At 59.9% G+C, this 12,048-nt stretch overlaps 1 protein-coding gene across 4 annotated transcripts in view; it reads left to right on the top strand.

Moving 5' to 3' along the window:
- CLEC16A (C-type lectin domain containing 16A) overlaps positions 1-5,972 on the top strand; it is a 198,314-nt gene extending 192,342 nt beyond the window's left edge. For all 4 annotated transcript variants that reach the window (XM_069486925.1, XM_069486923.1, XM_069486922.1 and 1 more), the window contains one exon: positions 4,545-5,972. In XM_069486925.1, the coding sequence (XP_069343026.1) occupies positions 4,545-4,900 (356 nt within the window). In that variant the 3' untranslated portion in view covers positions 4,901-5,972. The remainder of the gene's footprint in view (positions 1-4,544) is intronic.
- The last annotated feature ends 6,076 nt before the right edge of the window (positions 5,973-12,048 follow it).

The following is a 12,048-nucleotide window of genomic DNA, read 5'->3' as shown; positions in this document are numbered from 1 at the left end:
CTGGGTCTCACACGCTCTGCTGAGCTGCTTTGAGGAGGGCAGAAGACTTTCGGGGTGGAGGCCAGCTTGCTCTTTCCAGTGTCCATGTTCAAAGCATGCTGGATTACGAGCCGTGGCCGCCTGCCCCGAGGTTTCACAGAAGGAAAGAAGGGTCTGGTTGCTGGTGGTGGCCACTGTCTCCCCGTCCTCGGTTGCTCCCGCGCCTTTGTCTGCAAGGGCCACCTCGCCCCAGCACGCCTCCCGTTGGGGCCAACCGAGACCCAGACAGCCTGAGACCCACCCTCGTGTCGTTGCCCCGGTCCCCACAGTCCCACAGGACTTGTAAGGACAGAACCCTGAGCAAGAGATGTTGTCTTTTCTCCCCGGTTTTCTCCGTGGCATCATTTTCGTTATTGTGGTAAAATACCCATAACATGGAATTTTACCTTCGCCGTTTTCCAGCGTGCAGCCCGTGGCGTTTGCGTGACCCGCCTTGCCGCGCTGCCCGGCGTCACTGCTGAGCTTCGCCTCCGGGATCGTGCTCCTCCTTTCGCAGTGCGGTGCTCCTAACATTTCTGTTTCAGCCAATTAGAGCCCACCGCTTGGCCACCTGCACCAGGTCACCAGGGCACCACCCGGAGGGGTAGCTCTGTGACTGGGGGGGGGCCCGTGGAGAACTCCAGGACTCAGGGCTCCAGGGCGTGACACCGAGACCCCTGAGAGATCTGCTCGGTTCACTTAGCTGGTTTGGCTCCCATCCTGCCACCCCGCACCCTGCCCCCCTCAGACCGTCCTGGGGACACGGGGATTTCGTGTCCGAACTCCGAGTCCTCGTCTACACTGACAGGCAGTTCTGTTCTGTCCCTGAGGTTTCTGACCGAGACCAGCTGTTGCTGACGACCTAAAGTCTTTCCTTTCCAACAGGACCTACCCTCTCTGTCCCTGACCCTCAGATGTCCCAACCTTGCCTCGTCTTGGTGGCGGGGCGGGGACGTTTGATCTGCACGGGGGACGGGCGCCCCGCGCACCAGCGGCCACGAGCCCACGCCGGGCACTGCCGCCCCCCTGCCTGTCGTCGGTGCTCAGCGTCCGTTGCTGCTCTGTGTCGCCTGCGCTGTCCGTTGTTAAAGGCTTTCTATGATCTGTCGCTGTGTTTTCCCTCTAGTCAGGAGTGGCAGGAAAGGACGCCGGCGAGTGTTCAGCCTGTCGGAGGCCGACAGTCACGGCGGCCACTGGGTTTAGTGCTCCGACGGCAGCTGCCACGGCACCTCACGCACAGTCCATTCAGGCAGGTCTCCTCTGTTAGCCGCTTGGGCCGCGACGTCCACTCCACGCTGCGTTTCCACAGCCGGTAGGGTCTGCACCGGCCAGGCGGGCTGCGCCTGCGCGCAGAGAGCTGTGCGCCAAGTTGGCGTGTCCTCAGTTTCCCCCCAGCCGCCCTGCCTGCTCCCTTTGTGGCCTCATCTCATCCGAGACCAGCGCCCCGGCCCTCGACCGACCCTGGGGTCAGTCCTTCCACGCCAGACCTGCGCGGCCTGGGGGCTCCGTCCTCCTGCCGAGACCCCCCAGTTTAGGCCACGGGGGTCGGGCGGCAGTTGGCTGGCGAATGGAGAATGTGTGAAAACAACCAAGTCACCCAGTTTCTTTTTTTCTTTTCCTTTTTCTCCCAGCTTCACTCAAAGTTAAGTGGCAAAAGTCATTTCCCTTATAAACGCCTCATCCCCCTTGTACACCGTAGCGCCCAGGCTGCCAAACACGGCCGAGGCTGGTCCGGGACCGCTGCCCGGCAGCCTGGCTCGCTGTCGGGCCCCTCCCGCCCCTCCCCGTGACACCTCTCCTGTGGCTTCTGACGCTCCCCCTGCATCGGCAGTTGCGCTTGTCAGCTGGGAGCCTTTCGCCTTCTTTTCTGTTTAAAAGCTGCTTCCTCTGAGCTGTCCCCTCTGCTTGCCGTGTGGGTGTCCCTTCTTCCCGCCATCCCCCAGCCCTGCCTTTCCTGGCCCAGCACAGCAAACCCAGGTTTTTACTGGAAACTCTCACTCACTTGACAAGGGTCCGTGGAGGACCAGCCCCAAAGCTGCAGATGAGGGTCTGAGGTGCCGGCCAGGCACGTGGGGGCCCCGGACTCGGTGTCCTGGCAGGCCAGGGCCACGGGGAGGCCCGTCCACCGCTCACGGAAACATGGCCGTCCCAGGTGTCCCACTCTGGCCTCAGGTCTGTCTCCCCGGCCCATGGCCAGGAAGTCAGACTTTTCTCCGAATCCCTCGTTTCCTGGGCCTGGTCCCAGCTTGTGACTCTAGAGCTGAAAGCCACCAGCAGGCCCAGCCAAAGGTTCCCCAGTGACCTTTGCCGCTCAGCCCTCGACCCAAAAATGTTTCCTCGCTGGGAAATTTCCCCCGGGGTAAAAACCTGGCCAGTTCTCCTTTTTTCCTCTTCCTTGCTTGGATAAATGTGTAGATCCCATTCGGGAAGCAGTTCTTGGTGAAACAGCCACAGTGACAGCAAGATAATGTGGTAGGTGGTGGCTAAGGAGAGGTTGCTTTTTTTCCTTTTTAAAAAAATAGGCTACTTTTAAGGCAAAAGCCAACCCTTTTAATACAAATTGTCGGTTCTCTTCCTAAAGAGGAAACCAGTCTTGCGCGTGTGGTTGGTTTGTTAGTTGGTTTGCTCCTTTTAATATATTTGACTACGGCTTCTCCACACCCTTGAATATCCTCATCCCCAAAAACCCCGTCAGGGAGCAGGGTGAGGCGTGCCAGCCTCTTTGACTATCCGCATGCAAATGCACGCTTGAGCAAGGCGGGAAGCTTCCGTAGCACAGCTGAGAAAACGTGCAGGAAACGCTTTGCCTCCCTGTCCCCAGATGGCCGGACAGTGCCACTGGGGACTTAGTCATTTCTGAGCCCCTCCCGAGCAGCTAAACTGACATGTGGACCCACCTGTGTGTGAGCCCGCAGGGACGCTCCCGCCCACCCGCCTGGGCAGGTGAGCCTGTCAGAGAACCACGGCTCTAACCAGCTCGGGCCGCAAGCCTGGGCTGACACCAGCCCAGTGCCACCAAGCGTCCTCATTGAATGGAGCAAATGAGTTGAAATTCAGAGAAACCAGAATTCGTATGTAATGTTTGCTCAGCACTTCTGGGCTCAGATCACACCTCAAATCACTTTTTCCACTGGTGTCTACGGGCGCCTTCGCCCCCTCCCACAGTGAGGACAGCCCAGCAGCCCATGCAGCGTGCAGTGGTTGCCTCTGGAACTTTCTCTCTCTCCCTCTCTCTCTGTCTTCAAAAAAGCCCCAGGAAGAAGTTAGCTGGGACCTTTAGAGCTCGTTTTACCCAGAGTCCCGTGGGGAGAAGTGCCGAGTGTCCTCCGGGAGAGTCTGTCCGTTGCTCGTGCCCTCCCTCCCCGGCGGGGGCCCTCCTCCCGCCCTGCATCCCATTCTGTGTGCTGTTTGCTTTTATTTTGCGCTTCAGTTTTCCATTCTTTGACTCTGTGTTCAGTTTGCTGTTCTGTTTTATTTCGGCCTAATCTAAAAGAGGAAAATAAATAAATAAGTGGAAGCACACCCAACAGAACAAGCCTGCCATCCTCCCTGGGACGCAGGGCGCCCTAAAACTGGTCGCTCCGCACAGCGCGGCCGGCGCCTTCTGCCCGGGCTGGTGGAGCCCTGACCGGCACGGACAGGAGTTGGCTTTCCAAGCGTGCCGCATGCCGCCGCCCCGTGCTTTTCAATGACTGGCGTCTGAAGTCCTGGAGGACGTTTTGCACAGTGAACTCCAGGTGCATCTGGTGTTTCTGTCCAGGCAGACGTGTCATTGGAAAGCAAATAGGCCATCATCTGGTTGTAGGATTTTGAGAAGCACCAAGAAAAGAAATTGCCACTCTAAAAATAACTGCATCGGGTGGAACCTCACCTGCCTTCCTCCTGACCTGGTTTCTCCCCCTGGCCCCTGGATCAGCGTAGCAGTGGCCGGAGCGGTCACGCCCCTCGGCGGGTCCTAACTCCGTGCTTACAGCAAGGGATGCATCAGGATGAATCGCAGCTGAGGTTTTGTTTTGGTTTGAAAATTCCTTTTTTTTGTTGTTGTTTTTTGTTTTTAAGTATTGCAATGAGTTCCCCTTGGGTAAAAGTCACCGAATGTAGACTGTGGAAATGGCCTGAAGTTATAAGCACCTGAGTACTTGGGCACACCCAGGCCCAAGGACTTGTCATCAGGCAGATAGTCCAAGATCCGCCCACACGTAAGCCTGCCTGGGCCAGGTCTCTGCACCCAGGAGCTGCGCTTCGTAATCCACACGGTGATTTTGCGCAGGCCCCGATTTTTCCCTGGCGTCGTAAGTCGGGGTAACCTTGGGCCCTGACACATTTTTCCCAGGCCTACTAAGACTGGATTTAGCAACTCTGTGTCCCCAAAAGGAGTCAGTGGAGCCACCCTGTGCCCCCACCCCCAGCCAGCCATCTCCCACCTAGCTTGCCCTGGGCCTTGGGGCAGGAGGGAGCAGCGGGTGCGGCTTGAGCAGAGTAGCTCCAGGGCTCAAGGTACTTCTGTTTTTTCTCCCCCAACCCAGATGCCCCCACGATTCCAGAACAACCTCAGCCTCACCTTCCTGACCAGTTGGTGATCGTCAACGAAACAGAAGCAGACTCCAAGCCCAGCAAGACTGTGGCCAGGGGCGCAGCCCTGGAGACAGCCAGCCTGTCCCCGAGCCTGGTCCCCGCCCCGCAGCCCACCCTCTCCCTGCTCTGCGAGGACACTGCCGACACACTAAGCGTCGAGTCACTGACCCTCGTCCCCCCCGTCGACCCCCACAGCCTCCGCACCCTCACCAGCATCCCCCCGCCACCCACGCCACCCCCAGTGTGCACAGAGCCCCTGGGCGAAGACACCGCGTGTGCAGAGCCTGCAGGCCCCACCGGGCACTGAGTTGACGCCGGGGCCTCCCTTTGTGTGTTCGGCCCCGCGGGCAGGGACCCCAGCGCAGCTGCCTGGCGAGACACATCGGGAGCGGCCCCCAGCAGCCATCTCAGCCACCTGGCCCTGCGCCCCTCGAGTTGGAGGGAGACGGGGCCCCGTTTGAATCTTCCTTCACTGAGCGCCTCTTCGGGAACAGGCTGGGGCTGGTGGAGACACCCCAGCGAGTGCAGATGACGGCAGTGACCGCCGCAGGGAGGACGGTGAGCTCCTTGTCTCTGAGCCTGGGTGGCAGGACCCACTGGCGCCTCTCCCTTCAGACCACCCCTCTGTCACCATCCCCAGCGTGCACCGACGAATCGGACCAGGTCACTTTAGGGAGAAATTTGTAGAAAATTGAACTTAGATGATCCATTTCCTTTGGCTATTTATTTCCGCTTTTGGCAGCAGATGTAAAGCATTTCTTTTAAAAGCATCTATTTAAACAAAGAGTCCAAAAACATCCTCAACGCTAAGTGTTGATGTCATGTTAAAAGTTTAATAATACTGTTAAGAGTTCATTTTCATTTTCACTTTCTCTTGACCTTCCCAATGTTTTCTTCTAGGGTTCTCAGTGTGGCTGTCTCCATTTATTTAAGTGATTCTTATTTCTCTGTTACTCAGCAACTCTGCGAGCCTGTGGAATGATAAAGTACCTTCCTGGAAAGTCTAGATTATTTTTTAAACAAAACTAAGGGAGACACATGTATTCTCAGGTACACAGCTGAGAGGGCCAAAAGTTTCTCTCCTGTAGCAGCCAAGAGGCCCGTGTCACCTGCCGGGGACGTCCCCGCAGAAGGGGAGGACGCAGCCGGCTCTCCACTCGGGATGCGTGCTCCCCTCTCTGTCCTCAAACCAAACACGGATGGTCTCCAGCATCGTCTTCAGTGTTGGCGTCTCTGTTTGTCTAAGAAAGGACCATGTGGGGCCGCGAAGACTCCAGACCCAGTGGCGTGATGGAAGTTAAAGAAAGCCACCCTCTGCCCTACTGCGTGTGGGCGTCTGAGCCACCCGGAGCCAGCTGCCACCCAGAGCTCTGCGTCTGCCCCGCGGTGCCCGTCTCCGCTCGGGCTGGGTGTGGACGGGCCGGGACACAGGTGTACCTGACGCCCAAGGTGCTCCTTTCCGCCTGGCCGCCGGACGCAGCTGAGCGGCCCCTGCCTCTCCAGTCAGTGGCAAGACCTTCCACAGCTGTCCTCCCAGCACGCCCGCAGATGTGTCCAGGAGGAGTGTCAGTACCCGGGGTGCCAGTGTCCACTGGAGCCTGGCGTTAGGGTGGCCCCAGGAGGTACCCTGAGATCTCACCATCGACCTATGAGAGGAACGCGGCCCTTACCGCCTCTGCCAAACCAGCTGTCCCGGCAGGGCCTGCCAAGGTCAGTGTTCAGCCTCATGAAGGAAACACAGTGGGCCACCAAGGAGAGCAGCGGTGCCCCTGGGACAGGTCTGCCCAGTCCTCAGAAGCCCTCTGGGTATCGGTGCCCACCAGCTGGCACACTCACAGGCACAGGGACCTTTGCTTCAAGAGAGAAAAAACCCAGCTCCGCAAGGAGCCGTGCGGGCAGAGATTCCAAGGAAGGACCAGCCGTGGCCATCGGCAGAGCCCCTGGGAAGGACGGGGCGGAGAAGGACAGAGGGTCTGGGGAGAAAGGACCGCGTCAGGATCTGTCACTGTTGTGCTGGAGGGCGGAGCCTGTTCTGGGCTGGCTCGCCCCGAGCCACCACGCACTTCTGGTTTTGAGCTGACTCTGTCTTTGGGCAGAAATGAGAGAAGGCGAGTGACTGCCCCACCCAGCGGCGCGACCGCAGCTCACGGACCACACCACGCGGGGGGCCCAGGCCCACGTGGACCGCAGCCTGCCGTCGGGAATGCCGGGGCTCCGGCTCGCCTTGTTACTCCGAGCACGAAAGGAGAGAGGTCTCGGGCAGGGGGCGGACAGCACCCCGGAAGGACTGTGCCCTGGCCAAAGACAGGCCTGTCCCTCAGAAGGGCTTGCAAGGCCATTCCCAGGACCCTCCTTCCGCTGGGGGCTGGCACCTGCCCTGGGACACCACAGACGTGCAGGCTGGGGGTTCCCTTTCCCAGGCCTCCCTGACACTCTGGTGAGGAGGGGACACCCTATGCCAGCAGGTCTGGGAGCCTACAGGAGGCAGCCAGCCTTTTTGGCTCTAAAGGGCCCCACCTCGCCCAGGTCTTGGTCGTCTTGGTGGCAGTGAGCACCGCTGTTATTTTCAGGAGTACCCCGCAAACCTAACAACCGGGGGGCTCCCAGACAGGCCCCCTCAGACAGGGCACACTGGGTCTCTGGCACAGGGCGGCCGGCGCTAGAGCAGGGGCGTGGCCACAGATGTCTGGGGTGAGCCTCCGCAGACCCTCCGGCCCACCGCCTCTGAGTCCCTGCAGAGCACTTACAGCCCGGACCCTGCCCCCACCCCAAGGCCACCACTGGCCCACTGGGTGTGCGTGTCGGGTTGGCCACATGGACCCCCAAACCTTGGCTTTGAAAGTTGTCGTGGAGACCTGCACGCCCTTTCCAGTTTGGAGGCGTGCGCAGCAGGCAGCCTCCCGCAACCCAAACACTGGCGTCCACAAGTAACCCAGGGGCGGAGTGAGGAGACACGCGCTGGGCCCCTCTGAGATGCACTGTTCTTAAAAAAAGGCACGGGGTGAACTGACTTTGATCCTGTCTAGACGCAATAAATATGGAACATTTAATGTAGTCATGTTGATGTGGGCATAAACCGTATGGCTCCTTATGTTCCTTTGAGCTAAGTATGTAAAGTTTTGTCCCGGGGAGGGGGAGGAGCCGGGGTTAGGAGAGGTCGATGCTTCTGAGCCTCGGGACCGTGCTAGGGAAGTACCTGCTTTCGCCAGCGTGACTCATGCTGCGTGGATACCGAACACAAGGGTGGAAATGAAAACTGGAACTTCCTTGTAAATTTGAACTTGGCAATAAAAGAGAAAAACGTTACCGGGAATGCCGCGTGCTGCTCTTGTGCGCCGTGGCCGGAGGCTGTGGCCCGGCAAAGGGGAAGCTTCTCAGCAGCCGGACCCCTCGGCCTGTCACAGCCGCGGGGAGTGGGGAATGGTGGCTGGAGCCCCTCGCTGCTCCCCAGGTCTCCTCCCTCCGCAGCCCTGCCCCCCTCTCCTCCCTCGGGTTCCAAGTACGGCTCCAAGGCTGGGTGTGAGGCCTCCGCGTCCCATCGGCGGTGCCCCCCGCCCCTGCCAGGCTCTGTCCGTGTTCTACACCCCTCACCTGTTGGGCAGGTGGCTCCCCATCCAAGCCTCGAGCTCTGCACCTGTGGCATGGGCCAGTCGCGGCCCTGCGTCTCAGGACAAGCTCAGGGAGTGGCTGTGCTGTTACTGGGCAGAGGGGGGCAGAGTGAGGTGGAGTGGGAGGGCAGGCAGAACTCGGAAACATGCCAGCATGCGCCAGCCTGAGCCCAGGAAAGCTCTGGAAGCCGGACCACAGGTTCTCAAACGCTTCTGACGCTCCAGCTTCAGCCCAGCCCAGAAACAGCCGGGAACTTCTGGGCCTTGAAGCAAACCCGAGTTGAGTGTAAAGAACAAACAGGGCGCCCCTGCATGCCAGGGCCGGGGGGAGCCCCGTCCCCCCGCCCCAGCCTCACACTGGCGGCCGCAGGGCCACCTCCCCACCAGCCCGGGTTCATCTCAGATCCGTTCCTTGGACGTCTGACCAGAGGACCGGGGCCTGCGAAGGCTCTGGGGCCCCTTGGGCCAGGCTGGATCCCGCTGTGCACCGTGGCCTGGTGACTGCAGGCCACGTCCACTGGGTGCTGGACGCTGGACCAGGGCCTGGCCTGCAGCCCCCCTCATCCCCACAGCCGCCCTGCTTCGTGGGCACATGGCATTCACACATCTCCACTGCAGTCTGAAGGAAGGAACTTGCTGGAAGGATGCCCAGGGAGGAGGTGGAAGATGGCCTCAGGTGGACAGGTCCAGGGGACAGCAGCTGCTGTGGGCTCAGCCACCTCCCTCCCCGTCCCAGGTGTCCACGGGCCAGGCCTGGGGGTGGGGAAACAGGTGCAGGGAAGGAGGGGTGGGTGGGGCGGCATCTCCTTCGCACAGATGAGGACACTGAGGCCCAGGGGCTCAGCACCTTCCCGTGGAGCCCGCGTGAAGCCGGGCCTGCCTGCACTCTGCCTCGTGCTCGTCTGAAACCCGGATTGCTGGCCCGAGCGTCCTGGCGCTGTTGGCAGGAGGCTGGAAGCAAAACAGGTGTGAAGGGGTCTTGGAATCCTCTGGAACACGCCCCACCCCAGGCCTAGCCAGTCAGACCTGAGGCCATTCTGGCTGAGGGTCCTGTTGCATGGCCCCGGGCTCACGGCAGGTGCCCAGTGGAAGTGGCTTTTCCTCTTTTCTTCAGGGGCAGAGTCTAGAGCCACCTTGGCTGAGTCCCCTCGCTGAACTCGGTTTGCTCCTCTGTAACGTGAGGACAGCACAGCCGGCACCTGTCCCCGAGGTGGTCACCGGGTAGCACAGGGTCGGGGCAGGGGGCCTGCGGGCGGGGCTGGGGGGGGCCCGGGCCAGCTGCACCTGCACCCCAGGTCAGCTCGGAACCAGGTCTCTGTTCTTCCAGAGCGTGTTTGTGTCCCCTCTCCCCGCAGCGGCTAGGAGTGACCACTGTCAGTGGTTCCGCGGGGCCTACTGAGGGTCCCACTGGGGAACCACGAGCCGAGGCCTGGAGGAAGGGGCCTGTGAGGGCAGGTGGCGGCTCCCTGCCTGCTGGTGACCTAGGCCGGCACTCAAGGGGAAGACCAGTTCCCGGCCAGCGGCGGCTGGAAGTCCCCTTCCCCTCCTCTCCTGCTTCTCTGCGACTCTTCAGGGAGGAGGGAAAAAACCCTCGGCGTCTAAAGTGCTTTTCTCTAAACTGAGTCTGTTCTGAATCACCAAACCGGGCACGCGGGCTTCCGGGCACGCACTCGAGGGTGGCCAATGGGCAGCTCCTCTGTCCTCCGCAGGCCACGGGGCCGCAGCCCCTTCTCTGCCCGCGCACCCACCGCCCGGCCCACGGCAGCACCGCCCGCCGGGAACCGGCCACCGCATGCTCACCCGGTCCACACCCAGCCTGCTGTGGGTCTCTCTTCCCCACGCCACGGCCACCCAGCCCGGCCTGGCTTCCCCTGAGAGCAGTGTGTGCCCAGACATACATGCCTCACTCCCCGACTGTCACTTCCCTGACTCTTGACCTGCCCGTTAAAATTCAGTGTATTCGAGAGGAAGTCTACTCTGGAGAGAGAAAACCAGAGCAGCTTAAAACAACAGATATTTACTCTTTCATAGCTCTGGAGGCCGCAAGTCCAAAATCAAGGGGTCGTGATCCATCCATCCCAAAAATCAAGGGCCAGCAGGGCGGGTCCCCCTAGGGCTGGGGAGGGTCAGCTCCTGCCCCTCCCAGCTGCGGGTGGTGCTGGCAGCTCCCGGCCTCCCGCACCTGGGAGCACCCACGCCGGCCTCTGCCTCCGTCCACGTGCTCTTCTCCTGTCTCTGTGTCACACCGGCCTCTCTTTCTCTCGTAGGGACACCAGCCACGAGAGTTAGGGCCCACCCTGGTCAAGGGGGATCCTATCTCAGGACCCTTCGTTACACCTGCAAAGACCCTATTTCCAAATCAGGTCACATTCCCAGGTCCCAGGGCTTAGGACATGGACATATCTTTTTAGGGGGAAATCACCATTCAACCCATTATGCGTGCCAGAAATTAAAGATACCATAAAAACAAATGCATTAAAAGCAAATCCATATCACTTTTCTTCCTTTCTTTTCCTTTTTTTTTTTTTTTGAGACAGGGTCTCGCTCTGTCGCCTAAGCTAGAGTGCAGTGGCATCGTCATAGCTCACTGCAACCTCAAACTCCTGAGCTCAAGCCATCCTCCTGCCTCAGCCTCCCAAGTGGGGCTACAGGCGTGCGCCACGACACCCCACTAAATAAAACTAAGTTTTAGCCCAGGTCCCGTTACCTGCCACAGACTCTGGGCCCAGGCCTGCCCCCTCTCTGTTAAAGGAAGACCCGTTAGCACCTAACCAAGATTTTGTCTAATGGGATCAGAAGGTCGGAAGGACTGAGAGAAATGAGCCAGCTCGCTCTGGGACAAGGTTAGGTCTGTGTCCTTGTACCCCTGAAAGTCATCTCGAGACTGCCAGAGGGGAGATGCTGCCATGGCACACGCAGGTCACAGGTCATGGTGTGTTGTGAACTGTGCGATTTTTTTTTCAGTCCTCCTTCTCCAACAGACTCAGCCACCAGCAGTGATTGGGTCTGATTTGGCCCAGTCTCCCAGGGCCGGATGGGGCTCTCCGTGCATGTCTGTCGGATGGGTGAGTGGACTCCTTGGATTTGGTCCCAAACTCCCACAGCGCAGGTTCCACGCGCGTCTCCACGCCCATGGCCCTGACCTTTAGCCCCGCCATATCTGTTCACAAGGGCAGGACTGTTGGAGGGCTTTCCTTTGCCACCGGAAATTCTGCGTCCCTTGAGCCTCCCCAGGTGTCTGAGCTGCATCTGGTGTCTCAGCATCCAACGAAACCTCGTGCAGGACAGAGTGGATGGCAGAGCAGGCTTCGCAGCCAGCTGATGGGGTTCGGGTGCCTGCACTGACGTTCCCAATCCTGGTGGCCTTGAGCACGTGGTGAAAACCTCACCAGCCTCGTTTCCTCATCTGTAAAACGGGAACCTCCCTGTCAGCGTCCTTGCTTGCGTAGATGAACTGGGGCAGGTAAAGCAAGCGCTCAGCCAGGGGGGTGGGCGTGGGGGTCTCACTGGCAGCCCAGCTGAAATCACAGAGGGGCTTCAAAAAGCACCTGCTGCCCAGGCACCCTCAGATACACGGAGCCAGCGTCTGTGGGGTGTGGCCGAGCCCTGGAATTTTCTAAAGTCCCCAAGTGATGCTAAAGGGCAGCTGTGATGGTTCATTTCATGTGTCAGCTTGACTGGGCTAAGGGATGCCCAGGTAGCTGGTAAACCATTGTTTCCAAGTGTGACTGCGAGGGTGTTTCTGGCATCTGAATCAGGGGCCTGAGTAGAGCACATCACCCTCCCCAGTGTGGGCGGCCACCACTCACCCCACGGAGGGCCTGAATGGAACACGGGGGAGGAGGAG

The sequence above is a fragment of the Eulemur rufifrons genome, chromosome 14, assembly GCF_041146395.1.
Source record: "Eulemur rufifrons isolate Redbay chromosome 14, OSU_ERuf_1, whole genome shotgun sequence".
Taxonomy (NCBI): Eukaryota; Metazoa; Chordata; class Mammalia; order Primates; family Lemuridae; genus Eulemur; species Eulemur rufifrons.
The sequence above is the reverse complement of the archived record's forward strand: the minus strand, read 5'-3'. Positions and strand labels throughout refer to the sequence as shown.